This window comes from Triticum dicoccoides, chromosome 2A, assembly GCF_002162155.2.
Source record: "Triticum dicoccoides isolate Atlit2015 ecotype Zavitan chromosome 2A, WEW_v2.0, whole genome shotgun sequence".
Classification (NCBI taxonomy): domain Eukaryota; kingdom Viridiplantae; phylum Streptophyta; class Magnoliopsida; order Poales; family Poaceae; genus Triticum; species Triticum dicoccoides.
In genome coordinates, this window is record NC_041382.1 from 716,099,767 (window position 1) to 716,122,807 (window position 23,041).

General features: G+C 42.7%; 4 protein-coding genes across 4 annotated transcripts; all 4 read right to left on the reverse strand.

The window, feature by feature from the left end:
* Positions 1-1,202: 1,202 nt before the first annotated feature.
* On the reverse strand, positions 1,203-2,096 carry LOC119352016 (hevamine-A-like). The gene has a single exon (XM_037618769.1). It carries the CDS (start codon positions 2,094-2,096, stop codon positions 1,203-1,205), a length of 894 nt encoding a protein of 297 aa, XP_037474666.1.
* Positions 2,097-7,326: 5,230 nt separating this feature from the next.
* Positions 7,327-8,220, reverse strand: LOC119352017 (acidic endochitinase-like). The gene has a single exon (XM_037618770.1). The coding sequence runs from the start codon at positions 8,218-8,220 to the stop codon at positions 7,327-7,329; it is 894 nt and encodes a 297-aa protein (XP_037474667.1).
* A 3,993-nt stretch (positions 8,221-12,213) lies between these two features.
* On the reverse strand, positions 12,214-13,107 carry LOC119352018 (hevamine-A-like). The gene has a single exon (XM_037618771.1). The coding sequence runs from the start codon at positions 13,105-13,107 to the stop codon at positions 12,214-12,216; it is 894 nt and encodes a 297-aa protein (XP_037474668.1).
* Positions 13,108-18,333: 5,226 nt separating this feature from the next.
* LOC119352019 (hevamine-A-like) lies at positions 18,334-19,227 on the reverse strand. Its single transcript, XM_037618772.1, has one exon. It carries the CDS (start codon positions 19,225-19,227, stop codon positions 18,334-18,336), a length of 894 nt encoding a protein of 297 aa, XP_037474669.1.
* Positions 19,228-23,041: the final 3,814 nt, after the last annotated feature.

A 23,041-nucleotide genomic window follows, 5' to 3' on the forward strand; every position in this document is an offset into this window, starting at 1 on the left:
GGGGATTTTGTGAGGTGCACAAGCGAGATGTCGAGACAACGATGAGGATGTATGATGATTCTGGTTGTCTCAGTGCTCGATGGTCATGGTGTCAACACGCCCTTCACCACAACGGATCGTCCAATCACCTCAACGAGAACTAATGCTACTCATGAGGTCTATCAACATATATACTCGTTTTTTTATAAATATGATTATACACATGAGACATCAAACCCACGGAAGGCATATCCATGTACAAGTCCTAAACAACTATGGAACCTCCCCTTCCGACATGTGTGGCTTATGGAAACTGGAGCAGATAAGAAAGATTGCGTGGTTGAGTGCACATTCATCAAGATTAAGGAAGTTATGCCTTAATCCTTTGTCGGTAGGAGTTAGGTCTAGGTTCCTCATCTTGGATACCACAGTAGAACACCTACATATAAGGACCCATAGGTAGAAGCAGGAGAACAAGCTATTTTAACACCAGTATAACACCATGATGTAGATGGATGCAGAGAAGCGCTTTGCATCGGCATTGTGGCAAGATATGTAGATCTATTGCAGGAATCTAGATTGTTATAGTTTCACTCATGTTAGCCACCATCATACTTTTGCATTAAGATCATAATGGAAGACAAAGAAAATAAGTAGGATTCTTACCCAACCCAGGTAAAATCGTGCATCCCTGACTTCATCCTCATCCGCATACGCACGCGAGTTTGTTTCCGAGATCCTTGCAGCCTTAGCATTGTTCATTTGAGCATTCTAAGATTTTAACAGCTCTAGATTTGGAGTGTGTTTTGACTTTGGTCGATCCCACCATAGGATGGGGTGAGTAATTTTCTATTATTTATGGGCGTGGGTGGGGATTGGGTTTGTTGTGTTGCCTCTTCAATATTTCTTTGCTTTTTGCAGCTTTGTTCAAAAGAGGCTTTGCATTTGTTCTCTGTGCACCCAACACCATTTAATATAAATGAAAACCAGCCATGACATGCAAAGCTTTTCATGTTGAACTAATTATCATTAGTCCACATTTCCTCATTTGAAAATGCTAGTAGATAATGGAATGAAAGATCGAAGTAAGTAAAAATTTATTTATATTACACACGACAATCCAGCACCACATAATAACTTAAAAATCACAAGGGGAAATAAAATAAATCCTCACACAACACAAGAAAGTTCCAATCATATGGATCAGATGAAAGGCAAACCTCTCAAACATCATTCTTCACCGAAGAGCTATAGCCATCCTGGTCATCATAATACTTGGACCACAACATGATCCCACCATACTTCCCCGCACTCTTGATCAATGGGAGAACATCAGACTTTAGGTCATCAGCCGGGATGAACCCGCTCCCAGCAGCCTCAGGTGATGCCGGGAGACCAAGGAAGATCTGCTTTGCAGGAACGGTCAACCACTGCTTCCATGAATCAGCTAGATTGGAAGTGCTTCCTGAAGTATATTGGCAAGGAGCATTGTTGTAGAACTGCACCCACACATAGTCAAAGAGACCGGTGTTGAGGGCGCCTCCCACCCATGCATCAGGGAAAGGGCACTGTGGCGCGGCAGTCAAGTACACTCTCCTGCCGGAGTTGCTATACCCTTTTAGGAACCTTGCAAGATCGTCCCAGTGCAGGGGTGTACCGCCCTCGATATCGAAGTCGATGCCATCGAGGACTGCATCACCGAGAGGCCGCGAAGGTGACGTACCTCCTAAGAAGTTGTTCCACAGGTACGTCGCGACATTCTTAGCGTCCTGGGACGAGGAAAGGTAGTAACCGCCTGCTCCGCCACCGATGGAGAGCATGACCTTGACGCCGTTGCTCTGGCATGACTTGACGTCGGAACTTAGACTAGCGCACCCGCCGTTGGTTGGGACGCAGTGGCCTGCCAGGTTGAGGACTGGCGGCTGGCCATTGCCGAAGGAGGAAAGGAAGGCGATGTTGACAAATTTGTAGTTGCCAGTGGCGCAGGTTGCAGCCAGCGTGCCCTCTCCACCATTCTGACCCCAGTAGATGGAAATGCCGCCGGCTTCCGACCCGAGAAACTGCGCCGCGGCTACTGCCACGACCAACAGTTGCAGCAGAGATGACCTAGTAGCCATCTCTGGGGCAATATTTGTTCCTATTGGACTCTTCTCTCCACTGTTGATGTCTTCAGATGTAGGAGTATTGCTTTTGTTTTGCTGCGTGTGGTGAGTTTGTGCTGGGATGGTTGGCTTATATACGAGGGCACTCTTCGTGTGAAATCTGGCACCCCCGTATTGTGTATGCTTATGCGTGACTTGTTGGGCACATGGATGAACACTTGTGAACGCGCTCTGCTGGCAGCTTCGATTTAACGGCGACGGTGTTCGTGATTTTGTACTACACCATCAACTTGTAAGAGATTATCTTGTACTAGTTGAACAGAAGGACGTGCAAGGCACCTGTATAGAATAAGAAGAGGCGTACAACAGCTCTGTGTTGGCGACGGCAAACTAAGCGATTAAGAACAGAGTAATAATCAGAAAAGCGATTAAGAACAGAATAATAGAAGCCGTACAATATACTCCCTCCGTTTTTAAATATAAAATAAATACTTTTAAAGGTTTTTATATAGACTACATACGAACATACGAATATATATAGACATATTTTAGAGTATTTTGCTTCATTTGTAGTCAATATTAGAATATCTAAAAGAAATTATATATGGAAACGGAGGGAGTAAGAGATAAATCTTGTACAGTTCACGTTCGTCATGTCGTGTTTTCTTAAGGGTATATTTTCGTCTCTTCGTCTTTCTTTGACATAGTATAGAGGCAGACATTCATACATATGCATATGCACTCATTCTTACAAACACACACACGCTCACCTTATCTTATGAGCATCTCCGAGAGACTGAGCCAATACATCATTTTGAGATTGATAAAGTCGCCACAGACATCTTTGTAGTCGACCATAACGTCTCCTCGCACTAAAGGCACGTCACCGGTAGGTCTGTAATAAATCTAGAAAAATACGAACTCCGATGTCAAGTCTAGAACTTGAAATCTGATGGGCCGAGAATACCATTATTCTCCTAACCATCCAACCAGATATTAGTTTGCTACTTTCGCCTGTCTGGCGTGCTCAAAGCCTAATGAGTGGTCTCACATGAAGGGTACGGGGGCACACCTATATCTTGCTTCTTGTAAGTCAAATAATACATATATAATATTAACCATTGTTCTAACACTTTACAGATGTTTGCATGTTTAAAAAATAATATTGATGACATTTTTGAAAATGCTGACCATGCGTTTAAAAATGTTAGCTTTGTATTTAAAACATATTTACCACGTATTAAAAAATTATTCAATGTGCGTTCAATACGTATTTTGCTAAATGTTCAACATGTATCTAAAAAATGTTCAACCTGTATCTAAAAAATGTTCTACTGTTATGCAAAAATGTTCAACACGTGTTTGGTCAGTAGATGCGCATGAACAATGGTTGTCACATCCGAAACCGACATTGAAATTAGATTTCAAAAAGCGCATCAGGGGCAAAGTAGTCATTGTACATATTCATATGCCCCTGTGCCTTGTTCATTCAACACTCGATGTCCATTTATTGAACCCTTAAAGTTAAGAACATGCTCCTCCTCACACATTTCTTTAAGTATCGCCCCCATCATTGTTGTTTCATCCTCATCTTCGTCATCATCGGGCAAAGACAAATCCATGAATCCGACGTGAAAGTACTCATCCTCCTTAGATCTGTGCTCAAGGCCACATCCGAAGCATGGGTGCCTCCGAGGCCCTGTCCCGAGATTGAATCCGGTGTTAGGGCGGCAATGTTGGCAGTATCCTCCGACCGGTCTGACAGCCAGTCCGAGAAAGCAAGTTTTCCACGGATATCCGTGGCGTACTCCAGATTGCCGAACCTGATGATCTGGCCTGGAGGAAGGTTCTCAATTTGGCTGAGGTGGCCCGTCGAGTTGGCGTGCAACACAATGTTGTCGAAGGCAAAAAGTTGGCCGTGGAAAATGATATTCCCACAATCGATGCCGTCGCTGATCTGAAGGCGAGCCATCGAGCCTTTGTGACCACACAACGAGACCTGCATGGGCCACCAATGTCGGTACTAAAATCGGCGGATGTCGGGTAGGGGTCCCAAGCTGGTGATCTTGGCACGATGGTAACGAGAAGAAAGGGGACACGGTATTTACCCAGGTTCGGGCCCTCTCGAAGAGGTAAAACCCTATGTCCCGCTCTTGTTATATTGATCATGGATGGGGTACAAAGTACATGATGATATACCTCGAGACATATACATGACCTCTAACCTCTCAAAATCTTTCCTGTACAGACTAAACTCCTCGGCTTTATAGGCACCAGGGGTATGTAGGGTTATAAGGATGTCGGCTACAACTAGGGATAACATGTAGATCATTTGAATATGCCTTGAAGTATACACCAAGTCTTTGGAGGATCCCATCTTGAGCACGCCGAGGGCCAGAGCATGTGTGTCCCATTCTTCAGTTGTTGTTGGGTCCTCGGCCGACCCATGAATGACAGGCCGACGTGGTGTGCACCCCTAATCCAGGACACCATCACATGGGAATTTGAAAACACACAGAAAAGATAAAGCAAAACTAACAAAACCTATAAAAACTAAGGATTATGCAGTGCTCTGGTTAAAATGCCTGAAAACTAGTATTTATGCAAAACAGACATAAACAAGCGTTCGGTCTTTTCCAACTATAAAGGTTGGCGTTGGCGGTCAGTCCACATGTGAGACCAACAATCTTCACCAATAAACAGATGCATCCCTACCTATATGTGGGACTAACAATCTTCGAAGAGATATAAATAAATAAATATACTTTTACTCACATGTGGTTCCTAACACAAATAAATAACTACACTAATATTTTTAGTTTCTCTTCTCAACTGAGTTCTTCCAGTTCTTTTTTTTGCAGTTTAAACTTTGTATTACTCAAGTGGTAAGTCCACAGTCTGCATTACAAAGTTCAATGACCTCTGATAAACCAGAGTTAAGCCACACTACTGTTCTACTCTTGGTTCTAGCAAAATTTGCCAAAAAATCACTAACATTATTTTGACTACGATGAACATACTTGAAAATAGTATTACGAAGACTCCTCAGGTGCTTGATTTCCTTTACCAATGATGAGAACAGTGACCTATCAGGCGAATCATTTGTGATCATGTTCAAGGCCTCCCGTGAGTCCATTTCGACCTGAATAGGTAGCTCCGTTCTCTTAATTGCTAGTGAGAGACCCTCCATACATGCACTTAGTTCAGACTCCAATGCATTCCTGCATGAAAAGAGCTCCCTGCATGATGTATATATGATCTGGCCCTTGTTGTCTCGGAGGACCATGCCAGCTCCTGCCTTCCCATCTAAAGACCAAGAACCATCAACGTTGAGCTTTGACCAACCCTCCATAGGAAAAACCCATGCGATGTTGTGAGCAACAGATGGTATCACTTGCGGTTCGGGCAAACAATATGCAACAACCTATTTACCTTTCAGAAGCTCCTCATCTGAATATTTGAGCGATATCAAGGAGTCCAAATATCCCATCAAAAACCGTTTCGATGCCTCCATCGGAGGTGGTTCTTTGTAGTCGAATAGTAATCGAATATCCCATCAAAAACTGTTTCCAGTTCTATATGACATAACAAGAGATGAAAAAATAGTAATCGAATTGAGCTTCTCCTCCTACCCGATCCACAACCTTGTGCAATCAACTTACTAATGCATATTCTCATATGTTTAAACATTTGAAATATTGTGTCTTGTAAAGAACCTACTATGACCGTTTAAGATTCTCAAATACCTGCAGCAAGATCTGGCATTGCATGTTTTCCTTTTTCTTAAATCATGAACCACATGCAAAGGTTGTAGGGTATGAACATGTTTTAACGACTTCCTAAGCTAGTGACATATGTCCTCGTGTGTTATAGTTTCATAGCAATGCACGCACATCATGCTAGTAGAACATAATATGGGAGCCTAACTATGAGGATATGAAACAAACGAGCCAAAATGATGTGATGCGTTTTGGACTCATTAGCGGTAGTTCGGGATTTTGCGAGGTGCACAAGCAAGATGTCGATACAACATTGATGATGTATGGTGAGTCTGGTTGTCTCAATGCTCGATGGTCATGATTTCAACACGCCCATCACCACAAAGGATCGTACAATCGCCTCAACGAGAACTGATGCTACTCATGAGGTCTATCAACATTTATACTCGTATTTCTTATAAATATGGTTATGCACACAAGACATCAAGCCCATGGAAGGCATATCCATGTACAAGTCCTGAAGAGCTATGGAACCTTCCCTTCCGGCATGTTTGGCTCATGGAAACTGGAGCAGATAGGAAAGATTGCGTGGATGAGTGCGGGTTCATCAAGATTAAGGAAGCTATGCATTATTCCTCTATGGTTAGGAGTTATGTCGAGGTTCCTCATCTTGCATACCATAGTAGAACACCTACACACAAGGACCCATAGGTAGAAGCAGAAGAACAAGCTAGTTTAACACCACTACAACACCACGATGCAAGAAGCGCTCTGCATCGACATTGTGGCAAAATATGTAGATCTATTGCAAGAATCTAGATTGTTATGGTTTAATTCATGTTAACCACCATCATACTTTTGGATTAAGATCATAAGGGAAGACAAAGAAAATAACTAGGATTCTTACCCACATGGGGGCCTCAACCCAGGTAAAATCGTGCATCCCTGACTTCATCCTCATCCGCCTACGCACGCGAGTTTGTTTATGAGATTCTTGCCGCCTTATCATTGTTCATTTGAGCATTCTATGATTTTAACAGCTCTAGATTTTTAGTGTGTTTTGACTTTGTTCGATCCCACCATGGGATGCGGTGAGTAATGTTCTACTACTTAAGTTAGTACAAAGTTGAGTCACTTATTTTGGGACAGAGGGAGTATTATTTATGGGCGTGGGTGAGGATTTCTCTTATTGTGCTGCCTCTTTGATGTTTCTTTGTTTTTTTGCATCTTTTTTCGAAAGAGGCTTTTGCATTTGTTCTCTGTGCACCCAACACCATTTAATATAAATGAAAACCAGCCATGACATGCAAACCTTTTCATGTTGAACTAATTATCATTAGTCCACATTTCCTCATTTGAAAACGCTACTAGATAATGGAATGAAAGATCGAAGTAAAAATTTATTTATATTACACACGACAGTCCGGCACCACATAATAACTTAAAAATCACAAGGGGAAATAAAATAAATCCTCACACAACACAAGGACGTGCCAATCATATGGATCAGATGAAAGTCGACCCTCTCAAACATCACTCTTCACCGAAGAGCTATAGCCATCCTGGTCATCATAATACTTGGACCACAACATGATCCCACCATACTTCCCCGCACTCTTGATCAATGGGAGAACATCAGACTTTAGGTCATCAGCCGGGATGAACCCGCTCCCAGCAGCCTCAGGTGATGCCGGGAGACCAAGGAAGATCTGCTTTGCAGGAACGGTCAACCACTGCTTCCATGAATCAGCTAGATTGGAAGTGCTTCCTGAAGTATATTGGCAAGGAGCATTGTTGTAGAACTGCACCCACACATAGTCAAAGAGACCGGTGTTGAGGGCGCCTCCCACCCATGCATCAGGGAAAGGGCACTGTGGCGCGGCAGTCAAGTACACTCTCCTGCCGGAGTTGCTATACCCTTTTAGGAACCTTCCAAGATCGTCCCAGTGCAGGGGTGTACCGCCCTCGATATCGAAGTCGATGCCATCGAGGACTGCATCACCGAGAGGCCGTGAAGGTGACGTACCTCCTAAGAAGTTGTTCCACAGGTACGTCGCGACATTCTTAGCGTCCTGGGACGAGGAAAGGTAGTAACCGCCTGCTCCGCCACCGATGGAGAGCATGACCTTGACGCCGTTGCTCTGGCATGACTTGACGTCGGAACTTAGACTAGCGCACCCGCCGTTGGTTGGGACGCAGTGGCCTGCCAGGTTGAGGACTGGCGGCTGGCCATTGCCGAAGGAGGAAAGGAAGGCGATGTTGACAAATTTGTAGTTGCCAGTGGCGCAGGTTGCAGCCAGCGTGCCCTCTCCACCATTCTGACCCCAGTAGATGGAAATGCCGCCGGCTTCCGACCCGAGAAACTGCGCCGCGGCTACTGCCACGACCAACAGTTGCAGCAGAGATGACCTAGTAGCCATCTCTGGGGCAATATTTGTTCCTATTGGACTCTTCTCTCCACTGTTGATGTATTCAGATGTAGGAGTATTGCTTTTGTTTTGCTGCGTGTGGTGAGTTTGTGCTGGGATGGTTGGCTTATATACGAGGGCACTCTTCGTGTGAAATCTGGTAGAACATCAAGATCGTCACCACGCCGTCGTGCTGACGGAACTCCTCCCCGACGCTTTGCTGGATCGGAGCCCGGGGATCGTCATCGAGCTGTACGTGTGCTAAGAACTCGGAGGTGCCGGAGTAACGGTGCTTGGATCGGTCGGATCGGGAAGACGTACGACTACTTCCTCTACGTTGTGTCAACGCTTCCGCAGTCGGTCTGCGTGGGTACGTAGACAACACTCTCCCCTCTCGTTGCTGTGCATCATCATGATCTTGCGTGTGCGTAGGAATTTTTTTGAAATTACTACGTTCCCCAACAATAGAGACACTCAAGATGTGATATGCGAAGAAAAACCGTGCAAGAGCGTGGATATGATGACCGTCACCGCAACATTGGCATTGGCGTAACAACAACACTAAGGTCGGCTTAAGAATGTGTGTTTTAAATTTATTACATCATCATAGGAAGTACTACTTAGCATACTAGCGGGTACAAGCACATCATGGCGAGTAGCCCCTTGGTTTTGGAGGAGGTTCTTGAGCGTAAAAAAATCGATAGAAACAAAACAAATGCACCTTGAAACTCAAATGATTTTCTGAGGTGTTTGATATTCTTAAAAAATTATGTTTCTTCTAAAGTAGAAGTCCAATCATTGTACTAGTAGTCATGTACATCTAAATACACATTTTATACAATTCATTACATCATACAGATATGTAATGACATTTGCAAACAAGATGAGGGAGAAAGTCTTGCTTGCATTAATTGTTGACATTGGACAGAGGCTCGATGGCTTCAGGAGGCAACTATGTCGGCTTCCCTACCTCTGAGAAAATCTATCCACCGATTCCAGGGCGAGCAACCAGATTTCTTTCTTGTATGAGATCATGGTACAATGTTTTTTCTTTTTGCGGAAGAAGCCATCTAGCATAGTGTTGTCTGTGAGCAAGCACCGAAAGGTAGAGATGGTGGATGATGGCTTTGGCGAATTGAGAAATGAGTTTGTCCTTTTGCTGGTGAAAACTTGTGATCTAGCTATAACATACATGTGACGACGATATTCTTCTTGAAGGTGTTAGCTTGAGGGTGATAAACCACAGACAAACTTTTTATTGGGTTAGACCAAATAGCATCCCTGAATGATCACCTATTTCTTAGTGAAGTTGTTGTCTTCAAGTACAATCCTCTCGGGTATTTTATGTATTACTGTGCTAGTGTGTTTTGGACCTTGGCGTTAAGATTGTGCGAAATGATGGAGAAAATGACTGCCATGAGGCCAATTATGAAGATGATAGACTGAAATTTGGTTTCATTTTTGTAAAAATATTTCTTCATCTTCATGCCTAACCATTTCCAAATTTCCTAGCTAAATAATTCTACTTCCAGGAATATAAACAACAATAACTTAGTTCCTTGTACATATGCACACATTATAAAGAGTGGTCAGTTTTGTGTTGGATGCTTGAGTATGATGAATAGTTCAATTGTATGGTTCTTAATTTTGTGTCAACCATGTTTGGGTGAATTGCGATTATATTTTTGTGAGTTGTCTACGACACTAGACATATCGTAGACGGTTTTGAGAGTTATGGTACGTGATATGAAGATATCCATATGGTTAAAAAGTCGCCTGTAATATTATGGAGATATCACATACTGTCAACCGTGGACGGCTCGAGGAACCTTTTTTTTCCTTCAGGAAGAGTGTATTGTTCTTACAAAACTGTATGCGATGTCACACACATGATAGTGCACCATTGACCATATAAATAAACATAAGAAAAAAAGCACCCACTATGTAATTTGCAAGACATCCTATATATGATCGGAGATTGCCTTCTAGTAGAGTTTCCTTCCACGATCTTCTCAAGAGGAAGAATGCCGACTATGCGTTCTATCCTCAGCCTTGAAAATAATGACCCCGCCATCTTGCCAACATTCTTTAGCAATATTTCAACAACCGTAACATTCTCTAGCACTACTTCTCATAGCATTGAATAATAAGATCGTTTTTCTGTAATCCCATTGTTCTCAAAGCTCGACAAAAACCATTGATTCATACCTATATGTGAGACCAACAACCTTCACCAATAAACAAATACATCCCTACCTATATGTGGGACCAACAATCTTCGAAGAAAGATAAATAAGTAAATATACTTTTACTCACATGTGTGAACTAACACAAATAAACAACTACAATAATATTTTTAGTTTCTCTTCTCAACTGAGTTCTTCCAGTTCTATATGACACAACAAGAGAGTGAAAAAATTGTAATCGGTTAGAGCTTGTCCTCCTACCCAGTCCACGGCCTTGTCCAATCAACTTACTAATGCATATTCTCATATGTTTCAACTTATGAAATGTTGTGTCTTGTAAAGAACCTACTATGACCATTTAAAATTCTCAATTGACTCCAACAAGATCTGGCATTGCATGTTTTGCTTTTTTTAATCATGAACCACATGCAAAGGTTATAGGGTATGAACATATTTTAACGACTTCTTAAGGTAGTGACCTATCTCCTTGTATTTTATAGTTTCATAGCAATCCACAGACATCATGCTAGTAGAACATAATATGGTGTTTTTACTATGAGGCTATGCAACAAATGAGCCAAAATGATATGATGCATTTTGGACTCATTAGGGGTAGCAGGGGATTTTGTGAGGTGCACAAGCGAGATGTCGAGACAACGATGAGGATGTATGATGATTCTGGTTGTCTCAGTGCTCGATGGTCATGGTGTCAACACGCCCTTCACCACAACGGATCGTCCAATCACCTCAACGAGAACTAATGCTACTCATGAGGTCTATCAACATATATACTCGTTTTTTATAAATATGATTATACACATGAGACATCAAACCCACGGAAGGCATATCCATGTACAAGTCCTAAACAACTATGGAACCTCCCCTTCCGACATGTGTGGCTTATGGAAACTGGAGCAGATAAGAAAGATTGCGTGGTTGAGTGCACATTCATCAAGATTAAGGAAGTTATGCCTTAATCCTTTGTCGGTAGGAGTTAGGTCTAGGTTCCTCATCTTGGATACCACAGTAGAACACCTACATATAAGGACCCATAGGTAGAAGCAGGAGAACAAGCTATTTTAACACCAGTATAACACCATGATGTAGATGGATGCAGAGAAGCGCTTTGCATCGGCATTGTGGCAAGATATGTAGATCTATTGCAGGAATCTAGATTGTTATAGTTTCACTCATGTTAGCCACCATCATACTTTTGCATTAAGATCATAATGGAAGACAAAGAAAATAAGTAGGATTCTTACCCAACCCAGGTAAAATCGTGCATCCCTGACTTCATCCTCATCCGCATACGCACGCGAGTTTGTTTCCGAGATCCTTGCAGCCTTAGCATTGTTCATTTGAGCATTCTAAGATTTTAACAGCTCTAGATTTGGAGTGTGTTTTGACTTTGGTCGATCCCACCATAGGATGGGGTGAGTAATTTTCTATTATTTATGGGCGTGGGTGGGGATTGGGTTTGTTGTGTTGCCTCTTCAATATTTCTTTGCTTTTTGCAGCTTTGTTCAAAAGAGGCTTTGCATTTGTTCTCTGTGCACCCAACGCCATTTAATATAAATAAAAACCAGCCATGACATGCAAAGCTTTTCATGTTGAACTAATTATCATTAGTCCACATTTCCTCATTTGAAAATGCTACTAGATAATGGAATGAAAGATCGAAGTAAGTAAAAATTTATTTATATTACACACGACAATCCAGCACCACATAATAACTTAAAAATCACAAGGGGAAATAAAATAAATCCTCACACAACACAAGAAAGTTCCAATCATATGGATCAGATGAAAGGCAAACCTCTCAAACATCATTCTTCACCGAAGAGCTATAGCCATCCTGGTCATCATAATACTTGGACCACAACATGATCCCACCATACTTCCCCGCACTCTTGATCAATGGGAGAACATCAGACTTTAGGTCATCAGCCGGGATGAACCCGCTCCCAGCAGCCTCAGGTGATGCCGGTAGACCAAGGAAGATCTGCTTTGCAGGAACGGTCAACCACTGCTTCCATGAATCAGCTAGATTGGAAGTGCTTCCTGAAGTATATTGGCAAGGAGCATTGTTGTAGAACTGCACCCACACATAGTCAAAGAGACCGGTGTTGAGGGCGCCTCCCACCCATGCATCAGGGAAAGGGCACTGTGGCGCGGCAGTCAAGTACACTCTCCTGCCGGAGTTGCTATACCCTTTTAGGAACCTTGCAAGATCGTCCCAGTGCAGGGGTGTACCGCCCTCGATATCGAAGTCGATGCCATCGAGGACTGCATCACCGAGAGGCCGCGAAGGTGACGTACCTCCTAAGAAGTTGTTCCACAGGTACGTCGCGACATTCTTAGCGTCCTGGGACGAGGAAAGGTAGTAACCGCCTGCTCCGCCACCGATGGAGAGCATGACCTTGACGCCGTTGCTCTGGCATGACTTGACGTCGGAACTTAGACTAGCGCACCCGCCGTTGGTTGGGACGCAGTGGCCTGCCAGGTTGAGGACTGGCGGCTGGCCATTGCCGAAGGAGGAAAGGAAGGCGATGTTGACAAATTTGTAGTTGCCAGTGGCGCAGGTTGCAGCCAGCGTGCCCTCTCCACCATTCTGACCCCAGTAGATGGAAATGCCGCCGGCTTCCGACCCGAGAAACTGCGCCGCGGCTACTGCCACGACCAACAGTTGCAGCAGAGATGACCTAGTAGCCATCTCTGGGGCAATATTTGTTCCTATTGGACTCTTCTCTCCACTGTTGATGTATTCAGATGTAGGAGTATTGCTTTTGTTTTGCTGCGTGTGGTGAGTTTGTGCTGGGATGGTTGGCTTATATACGAGGGCACTCTTCGTGTGAAATCTGGCACCCCCGTATTGTGTATGCTTATGCGTGACTTGTTGGGCACATGGATGAACACTTGTGAACGCGCTCTGCTGGCAGCTTCGATTTAACGGCGACGGTGTTCGTGATTTTGTACTACACCATCAACTTGTAAGAGATTATCTTGTACTAGTTGAACAGAAGGACGTGCAAGGCACCTGTATAGAATAAGAAGAGGCGTACAACAGCTCTGTGTTGGCGACGGCAAACTAAGCGATTAAGAACAGAGTAATAATCAGAAAAGCGATTAAGAACAGAATAATAGAAGCCGTACAATATACTCCCTCCGTTTTTAAATATAAAATAAATACTTTTAAAGGTTTTTATATAGACTACATACGAACATACGAATATATATAGACATATTTTAGAGTATTTTGCTTCATTTGTAGTCAATATTAGAATATCTAAAAGAAATTATATTTAGAAACGGAGGGAGTAAGAGATAAATCTTGTACGTTCACGTTCGTCATGTCGTGTTTTCTTAAGGGTATATTTTCGTCTCTTCGTCTTTCTTTGACATAGTATAGAGGCAGACATTCATACATATGCATATGCACTCATTCTTATAAACACACACGCTCACCTTATTTTATGAGCATCTCCGAGAGACTGAGCCAATACATCATTTTGAGATTGATAAAGTCGCCACAGACATCTTTGTAGTCGACCATAACGTCTCCTCGCACTAAAGGCATGTCACCGGTAGGTCTCTAATAAATCTAGAAAAATACGAACTCCGATGTCAAGTCTAGAACTTGAAATCTGATGGGCCGAGAATACCATTATTCTCCTAACCATCCAACCAGATATTAGTTTGCTACTTTCGCCTGTCTGGCGTGCTCAAAGCCTAATGAGTGGTCTCACATGAAGGGTACGGGGGCACGCCTATATCTTGCTTCTTGTAAGTCAAATAATACATATATAATATTAACCATTGTTCTAACACTTTACAGATGTTTGCATGTTTAAAAAATAATATTGATGACATTTTTGAAAATGCTGACCATGCGTTTAAAACTGTTAGCTTTGTATTTAAAACATATTTACCACGTATTATAAAATATTCAATGTGCGTTCAATACGTATTTTGCTAAATGTTCAACATGTATCAAAAAAATGTTCAACCTGTATCTAAAAAATGTTCTACTGTTATGCAAAAATGTTCAACACGTGTTTGGTCAGTAGATGCGCATGAACAATGGTTGTCACATCCGAAACCGACATTGAAATTAGATTTCAAAAAGCGCATCAGGGGCAAAGTAGTCATTGTACATATTCATATGCCCCTGTGCCTTGTTCATTCAACACTCGATGTCCATTTATTGAACCCTTAAAGTTAAGAACATGCTCCTCCTCACACATTTCTTTAAGTATCGCCCCCATCATCGTTGTTTCATCCTCATCTTCGTCATCATCGGGCAAAGACAAATCCATGAATCCGACGTGAAAGTACTCATCCTCCTTAGATCTGTGCTCAAGGCCACATCCGAAGCATGGGTGCCTCCGAGGCCCTGTCCCGAGATTGAATCCGGTGTTAGGGCGGCAATGTTGGCAGTATCCTCCGACCGGTCTGACAGCCAGTCCGAGAAAGCAAGTTTTCCACGGATATCCGTGGCGTACTCCAGATTGCCGAACCTGATGATCTGGCCTGGAGGAAGGTTCTCAATTTGGCTGAGGTGGCCCGTCGAGTTGGCGTGCAACACAATGTTGTCGAAGGCAAAAAGTTGGCCGTGGAAAATGATATTCCCACAATCGATGCCGTCGCTGATCTGAAGGCGAGCCATCGAGCCTTTGTGACCACACAACGAGACCTGCATGGGCCACCAATGTCGGTACTAAAATCGGCGGATGTCGGGTAGGGGTCCCAAGCTGGTGATCTTGGCACGATGGTAACGAGAAGAAAGGGGACACGGTATTTACCCAGGTTCGGGCCCTCTCGAAGAGGTAAAACCCTACGTCCCGCTCTTGTTATATTGATCATGGATGGGGTACAAAGTACATGATGATATACCTCGAGACATATACATGACCTCTAACCTCTCAAAATCTTTCCTGTACAGACTAAACTCCTCGGCTTTATAGGCACCAGGGGTATGTAGGGTTATAAGGATGTCGGCTACAACTAGGGATAACATGTAGATCATTTGAATATGCCTTGAAGTATACACCAAGTCTTCGGAGGATCCCATCTTGAGCACGCCGAGGGCCAGAGCATGTGTGGCCCATTCTTCAGTTGTTGTTGGGTCCTCGGCCGACCCATGAATGACAGGCCGACGTGGTGTGCACCCCTAATCCAGGACACCATCACATGGGAATTTGAAAACACACAGAAAAGATAAAGCAAAACTAACAAAACCTATAAAAACTAAGGATTATGCAGTGCTCTGGTTAAAATGCCTGAAAACTAGTATTTATGCAAAACAGACATAAACAAGCGTTCGGTCTTTTCCAACTATAAAGGTTGGCGTTGGCGGTCAGTCCACATGTGAGACCAACAATCTTCACCAATAAACAGATGCATCCCTACCTATATGTGGGACTAACAATCTTCGAAGAGATATAAATAAATAAATATACTTTTACTCACATGTGGTTCCTAACACAAATAAATAACTACACTAATATTTTTAGTTTCTCTTCTCAACTGAGTTCTTCCAGTTCTTTTTTTTGCGGTTTAAACTTTGTATTACTCAAGTGGTAAGTCCACAGTCTGCATTACAAAGTTCAATGACCTCTGATAAACCAGAGTTAAGCCACACTACTGTTCTACTCTTGGTTCTAGCAAAATTTGCCAAAAAATCACTAACATTATTTTGACTACGATGAACATACTTGAAAATAGTACTACGAAGACTCCTCAGGTGCTTGATTTCCTTTACCAATGATGAGAACAGTGACCTATCAGGCGAATCATTTGTGATCATGTTCAAGGCCTCCCTTGAGTCCATTTCGACCTGAATAGGTAGCTCCGTTCTCTGAATTGCCAGTGAGAGACCCTCCATACATGCACTTAGTTCAGACTCCAATGCATTCCTGCATGAAAAGAGCTCCCTGCATGATGTATATATGATCTGGCCCTTGTTGTCTCGGAGGACCATGCCAGCTCCCGCCTTCCCATCTAAAGACCAAGAACCATCAACGTTGAGCTTTGACCAACCCTCCATAGGAAAAACCCATGCGATGTTGTGAGCAACAGATGGTATCACTTGCGGTTCGGGCAAACAATATGCAACAACCTATTTACCTTTCAGAAGCTCCTCATCTGAATATTTGAGCGATATCAAGGAGTCCAAATATCCCATCAAAAACCGTTTCGATGCCTCCATCGGAGGTGGTTCTTTGTAGTCGAATAGTAATCGAATATCCCATCAAAAACTGTTTCCAGTTCTATATGACATAACAAGAGATGAAAAAATAGTAATCGAATTGAGCTTCTCCTCCTACCCGATCCACAACCTTGTGCAATCAACTTACTAATGCATATTCTCATATGTTTAAACATTTGAAATATTGTGTCTTGTAAAGAACCTACTATGACCGTTTAAGATTCTCAAATACCTGCAGCAAGATCTGGCATTGCATGTTTTCCTTTTTCTTAAATCATGAACCACATGCAAAGGTTGTAGGGTATGAACATGTTTTAACGACTTCCTAAGCTAGTGACATATGTCCTCGTGTGTTATAGTTTCATAGCAATGCACGCACATCATGCTAGTAGAACATAATATGGGAGTCTAACTACGAGGATATGAAACAAACGAGCCAAAATGATGTGATGCGTTTTGGACTCATTAGCGGTAGTTCGGGATTTTGCGAGGTGCACAAGCAAGATGTCGATACAACATTGATGATGTATGGTGAGTCTGGTTGTCTCAATGCTCGATGGTCATGATTTCAACACGCCCGTCACCACAAAGGATCATACAATCGCCTCAACGAGAACTGATGCTACTCATGAGGTCTATCAACATTTATACTCGTATTTCTTATAAATATGGTTATGCACACGAGACATCAAGCCCATGGAAGGCATATCCATGTACAAGTCCTGAAGAGCTATGGAACCTTCCCTTCCGGCATGTTTGGCTCATGGAAACTGGAGCAGATAGGAAAGATTGCGTGGATGAGTGCGGGTTCATCAAGATTAAGGAAGCTATGCATTATTCCTCTGTGGTTAGGAGTTATGTCGAGGTTCCTCATCTTGCATACCATAGTAGAACACCTACACACAAGGACCCATAGGTAGAAGCAGAAGAACAAGCTAGTTTAACACCACTACAACACCACGATGCAAGAAGCGCTCTGCATCGACATTGTGGCAAAATATGTAGATCTATTGCAAGAATCTAGATTGTTATGGTTTAATTCATGTTAACCACCATCATACTTTTGGATTAAGATCATAAGGGAAGACAAAGAAAATAACTAGGATTCTTACCCACATGGGGGCCTCAACCCAGGTAAAATCGTGCATCCCTGACTTCATCCTCATCCGCCTACGCACGCGAGTTTGTTTATGAGATTCTTGCCGCCTTATCATTGTTCATTTGAGCATTCTATGATTTTAACAGCTCTAGATTTTTAGTGTGTTTTGACTTTGTTCGATCCCACCATGGGATGCGGTGAGTAATGTTCTACTCCTTAAGTTAGTACAAAGTTGAGTCACTTATTTTGGGACAGAGGAAGTATTATTTATGTGCGTGGGTGAGGATTTCTCTTATTGTGCTGCCTCTTTGATGTTTCTTTGTTTTTTTGCAGCTTTTTTCGAAAGAGGCTTTTGCATTTGTTCTCTGTGCACCCAACACCATTTAATATAAATGAAAACCAGCCATGACATGCAAACCTTTTCATGTTGAACTAATTATCATTAGTCCACATTTCCTCATTTGAAAACGCTACTAGATAATGGAATGAAAGATCGAAGTAAAAATTTATTTATATTACACACGACAGTCCGGCACCACATAATAACTTAAAAATCACAAGGGGAAATAAAATAAATCCTCACACAACACAAGGACGTGCCAATCATATGGATCAGATGAAAGTCGACCCTCTCAAACATCACTCTTCACCGAAGAGCTATAGCCATCCTGGTCATCATAATACTTGGACCACAACATGATCCCACCATACTTCCCCGCACTCTTGATCAATGGGAGAACATCAGACTTTAGGTCATCAGCCGGGATGAGCCCGCTCCCAGCAGCCTCAGGTGATGCCGGGAGACCAAGGAAGATCTGCTTTGCAGGAACGGTCAACCACTGCTTCCATGAATCAGCTAGATTGGAAGTGCTTCCTGAAGTATATTGGCAAGGAGCATTGTTGTAGAACTGCACCCACACATAGTCAAAGAGACCGGTGTTGAGGGCGCCTCCCACCCATGCATCAGGGAAAGGGCACTGTGGCGCGGCAGTCAAGTACACTCTCCTACCGGAGTTGCTATACCCTTTTAGGAACCTTGCAAGATCGTCCCAGTGCAGGGGTGTACCGCCCTCGATATCGAAGTCGATGCCATCGAGGACTGCATCACCGAGAGGCCGTGAAGATGACGTACCTCCTAAGAAGTTGTTCCACAGGTACGTCGCGACATTCTTAGCGTCCTGGGACGAGGAAAGGTAGTAACCGCCTACTCCGCCACCGATGGAGAGCATGACCTTGACGCCGTTGCTCTGGCATGACTTGACGTCGGAACTTAGACTAGCGCACCCGCCGTTGGTTGGGACGCAGTGGCCTGCCAGGTTGAGGACTGGCGGCTGGCCATTGCCGAAGGAGGAAAGGAAGGCGATGTTGAAAAATTTGTAGTTGCCAGTGGCGCAGGTTGCAGCCAGCGTGCCCTCTCCACCATTCTGACCCCAGTAGATGGAAATGCCGCCGGCTTCCGACCCGAGAAACTGCGCCGCGGCTACTGCCACGACCAACAGTTGCAGCAGAGATGACCTAGTAGCCATCTCTGGGGCAATATTTGTTCCTATTGGACTCTTCTCTCCACTGTTGATGTATTCAGATGTAGGAGTATTGCTTTTGTTTTGCTGCGTGTGGTGAGTTTGTGCTGGGATGGTTGGCTTATATACGAGGGCACTCTTCGTGTGAAATCTGGTAGAACATCAAGATCGTCACCACGCCGTCGTGCTGACGGAACTCCTCCCCGACGCTTTGCTGGATCGGAGCCCGGGGATCGTCATCGAGCTGTACGTGTGCTAAGAACTCGGAGGTGCCGGAGTAACGGTGCTTGGATCGGTCGGATCGGGAAGACGTACGACTACTTCCTCTACGTTGTGTCAACGCTTCCGCAGTCGGTCTGCGTGGGTACGTAGACAACACTCTCCCCTCTCATTGCTGTGCATCATCATGATCTTGCGTGTGCGTAGGAATTTTTTTGAAATTACTACGTTCCCCAACAATAGAGACACTCAAGATGTGATATGCGAAGAAAAACCGTGCAAGAGCGTGGATATGATGACCGTCACCGCAACATTGGCATTGGCGTAACAACAACACTGAGGTCGGCTTAAGGATGTGTGTTTTAAATTTATTACATCATCATAGGAAGTACTACTTAGCATACTAGCGGGTACAAGCACAGCATGGCGAGTAGCCCCTTGGTTTTGGAGGAGGTTCTTGAGCATAAAAAAATCGATAGAAACAAAACAAATGCACCTTGAAACTCAAATGATTTTCTGAGGTGTTTGATATTCTTAAAAAATTATGTTTCTTCTAAAGTAGAAGTCCAATCATTGTACTAGTAGTCATGTACATCTAAATGCACATTTTATACAATTCATTACATCATACAGATATGTAATGACATTTGCAAACAAGATGAGGGAGAAAGTCTTGCTTGCATTAATTGTTGACATTGGACAGAGGCTCGATGGCTTCAGGAGGCAACTATGTCGGCTTCCCTACCTCTGAGAAAATCTATCCACCGATTCCAGGGCGAGCAACCAGATTTCTTTCTTGTATGAGATCATGGTACAATGTTTTTTCTTTTTGCGGAAGAAGCCATCTAGCATAGTGTTGTCTGTGAGCAAGCACCGAAAGGTAGAGATGGTGGATGATGGCTTTGGCGAATTGAGAAATGAGTTTGTCCTTTTGCTGGTGAAAACTTGTGATCTAGCTATAACATACATGTGACGACGATATTCTTCTTGAAGGTGTTAGCTTGAGGGTGATAAACCACAGACAAACTTTTTATTGGGTTAGACCAAATAGCATCCCTGAATGATCACCTATTTCTTAGTGAAGTTGTTGTCTTCAAGTACAATCCTCTCGGGTATTTTATGTATTACTATGCTAGTGTGTTTTGGACCTTGGCGTTAAGATTGTGCGAAATGATGGAGAAAATGACTGCCATGAGGCCAATTATGAAGATGATAGACTGAAATTTGGTTTCATTTTTGTAAAAATATTTCTTCATCTTCATGCCTAACCATTTCCAAATTTCCTAGCTAAATAATTCTACTTCCAGGAATATAAACAACAATAACTTAGTTCCTTGTACATATGCACACATTATAAAGAGTGGTCAGTTTTGTGTTGGATGCTTGAGTATGATGAATAGTTCAATTGTATGGTTCTTAATTTTGTGTCAACCATGTTTGGGTGAATTGCGATTATATTTTTGTGAGTTGTCTACGACACTAGACATATCGTAGACGGTTTTGAGAGTTATGGTACGTGATATGAAGATATCCATATGGTTAAAAAGTCGCCTGTAATATTATGGAGATATCACATACTGTCAACCGTGGACGGCTCGAGGAACCTTTTTTTTTCCTTCAGGAAGAGTGTATTGTTCTTACAAAACTGTATGCGATGTCACACACATGATAGTGCACCATTGACCATATAAATAAACATAAGAAAAAAAAAACACCCACTATGTAATTTGCAAGACATCCTATATATGATCGGAGATTGCCTTCTAGTAGAGTTTCCTTCCACGATCTTCTCAAGAGGAAGAATGCCGACTATGCGTTCTATCCTCAGCCTTGAAAATAATGACCCCGCCATCTTGCCAACATTCTTTAGCAATATTTCAACAACCGTAACATTCTCTAGCACTACTTCTCATAGCATTGAATAATAAGATCGTTTTTCTGTAATCCCATTGTTCTCAAAGCTCGACAAAAACCATTGATTCATACCTATATGTGAGACCAACAACCTTCACCAATAAACAAATACATCCCTACCTATATGTGGGACCAACAATCTTCGAAGAAAGATAAATAAGTAAATATACTTTTACTCACATGTGTGAACTAACACAAATAAACAACTACAATAATATTTTTAGTTTCTCTTCTCAACTGAGTTCTTCCAGTTCTATATGACACAACAAGAGAGTGAAAAAATTGTAATCGGTTAGAGCTTGTCCTCCTACCCGGTCCACGGCCTTGTCCAATCAACTTACTAATGCATATTCTCATATGTTTCAACTTATGAAATGTTGTGTCTTGTAAAGAACCTACTATGACCATTTAAAATTCTCAATTGACTGCAACAAGATCTGGCATTGCATGTTTTGCTTTTTTTAATCATGAACCACATGCAAAGGTTATAGGGTATGAACATATTTTAACGACTTCTTAAGGTAGTGACCTATCTCCTTGTATTTTATAGTTTCATAGCAATCCACAGACATCATGCTAGTAGAACATAATATGGTGTTTTTACTATGAGGCTATGCAACAAATGAGCCAAAATGATATGATGCATTTTGGACTCATTAGGGGTAGCAGGGGATTTTGTGAGGTGCACAAGCGAGATGTCGAGACAACGATGAGGATGTATGATGATTCTGGTTGTCTCAGTGCTCCATGGTCATGGTGTCAACACGCCCTTCACCACAACGGATCGTCCAATCACCTCAACGAGAACTAATGCTACTCATGAGGTCTATCAACATATATACTCGTTTTTTTATAAATATGATTATACACATGAGACATCAAACCCACGGAAGGCATATCCATGTACAAGTCCTAAACAACTATGGAACCTCCCCTTCCGACATGTGTGGCTTATGGAAACTGGAACAGATAAGAAAGATTGCGTGGTTGAGTGCACATTCATCAAGATTAAGGAAGTTATGCCTTAATCCTTTGTCGGTAGGAGTTAGGTCTAGGTTCCTCATCTTGGATACCACAGTAGAACACCTACATATAAGGACCCATAGGTAGAAGCAGGAGAACAAGCTATTTTAACACCAGTATAACACCATGATGTAGATGGATGCAGAGAAGCGCTTTGCATCGGCATTGTGGCAAGATATGTAGATCTATTGCAGGAATCTAGATTGTTATAGTTTCACTCATGTTAGCCACCATCATACTTTTGCATTAAGATCATAATGGAAGACAAAGAAAATAAGTAGGATTCTTACCCAACCCAGGTAAAATCGTGCATCCCTGACTTCATCCTCATCCGCATACGCACGCGAGTTTGTTTCCGAGATCCTTGCAGCCTTAGCATTGTTCATTTGAGCATTCTAAGATTTTAACAGCTCTAGATTTGGAGTGTGTTTTGACTTTGGTCGATCCCACCATAGGATGGGGTGAGTAATTTTCTATTATTTATGGGCGTGGGTGGGGATTGGGTTTGTTGTGTTGCCTCTTCAATATTTCTTTGCTTTTTGCAGCTTTGTTCAAAAGAGGCTTTGCATTTGTTCTCTGTGCACCCAACGCCATTTAATATAAATGAAAACCAGCCATGACATGCAAAGCTTTTCATGTTGAACTAATTATCATTAGTCCACAT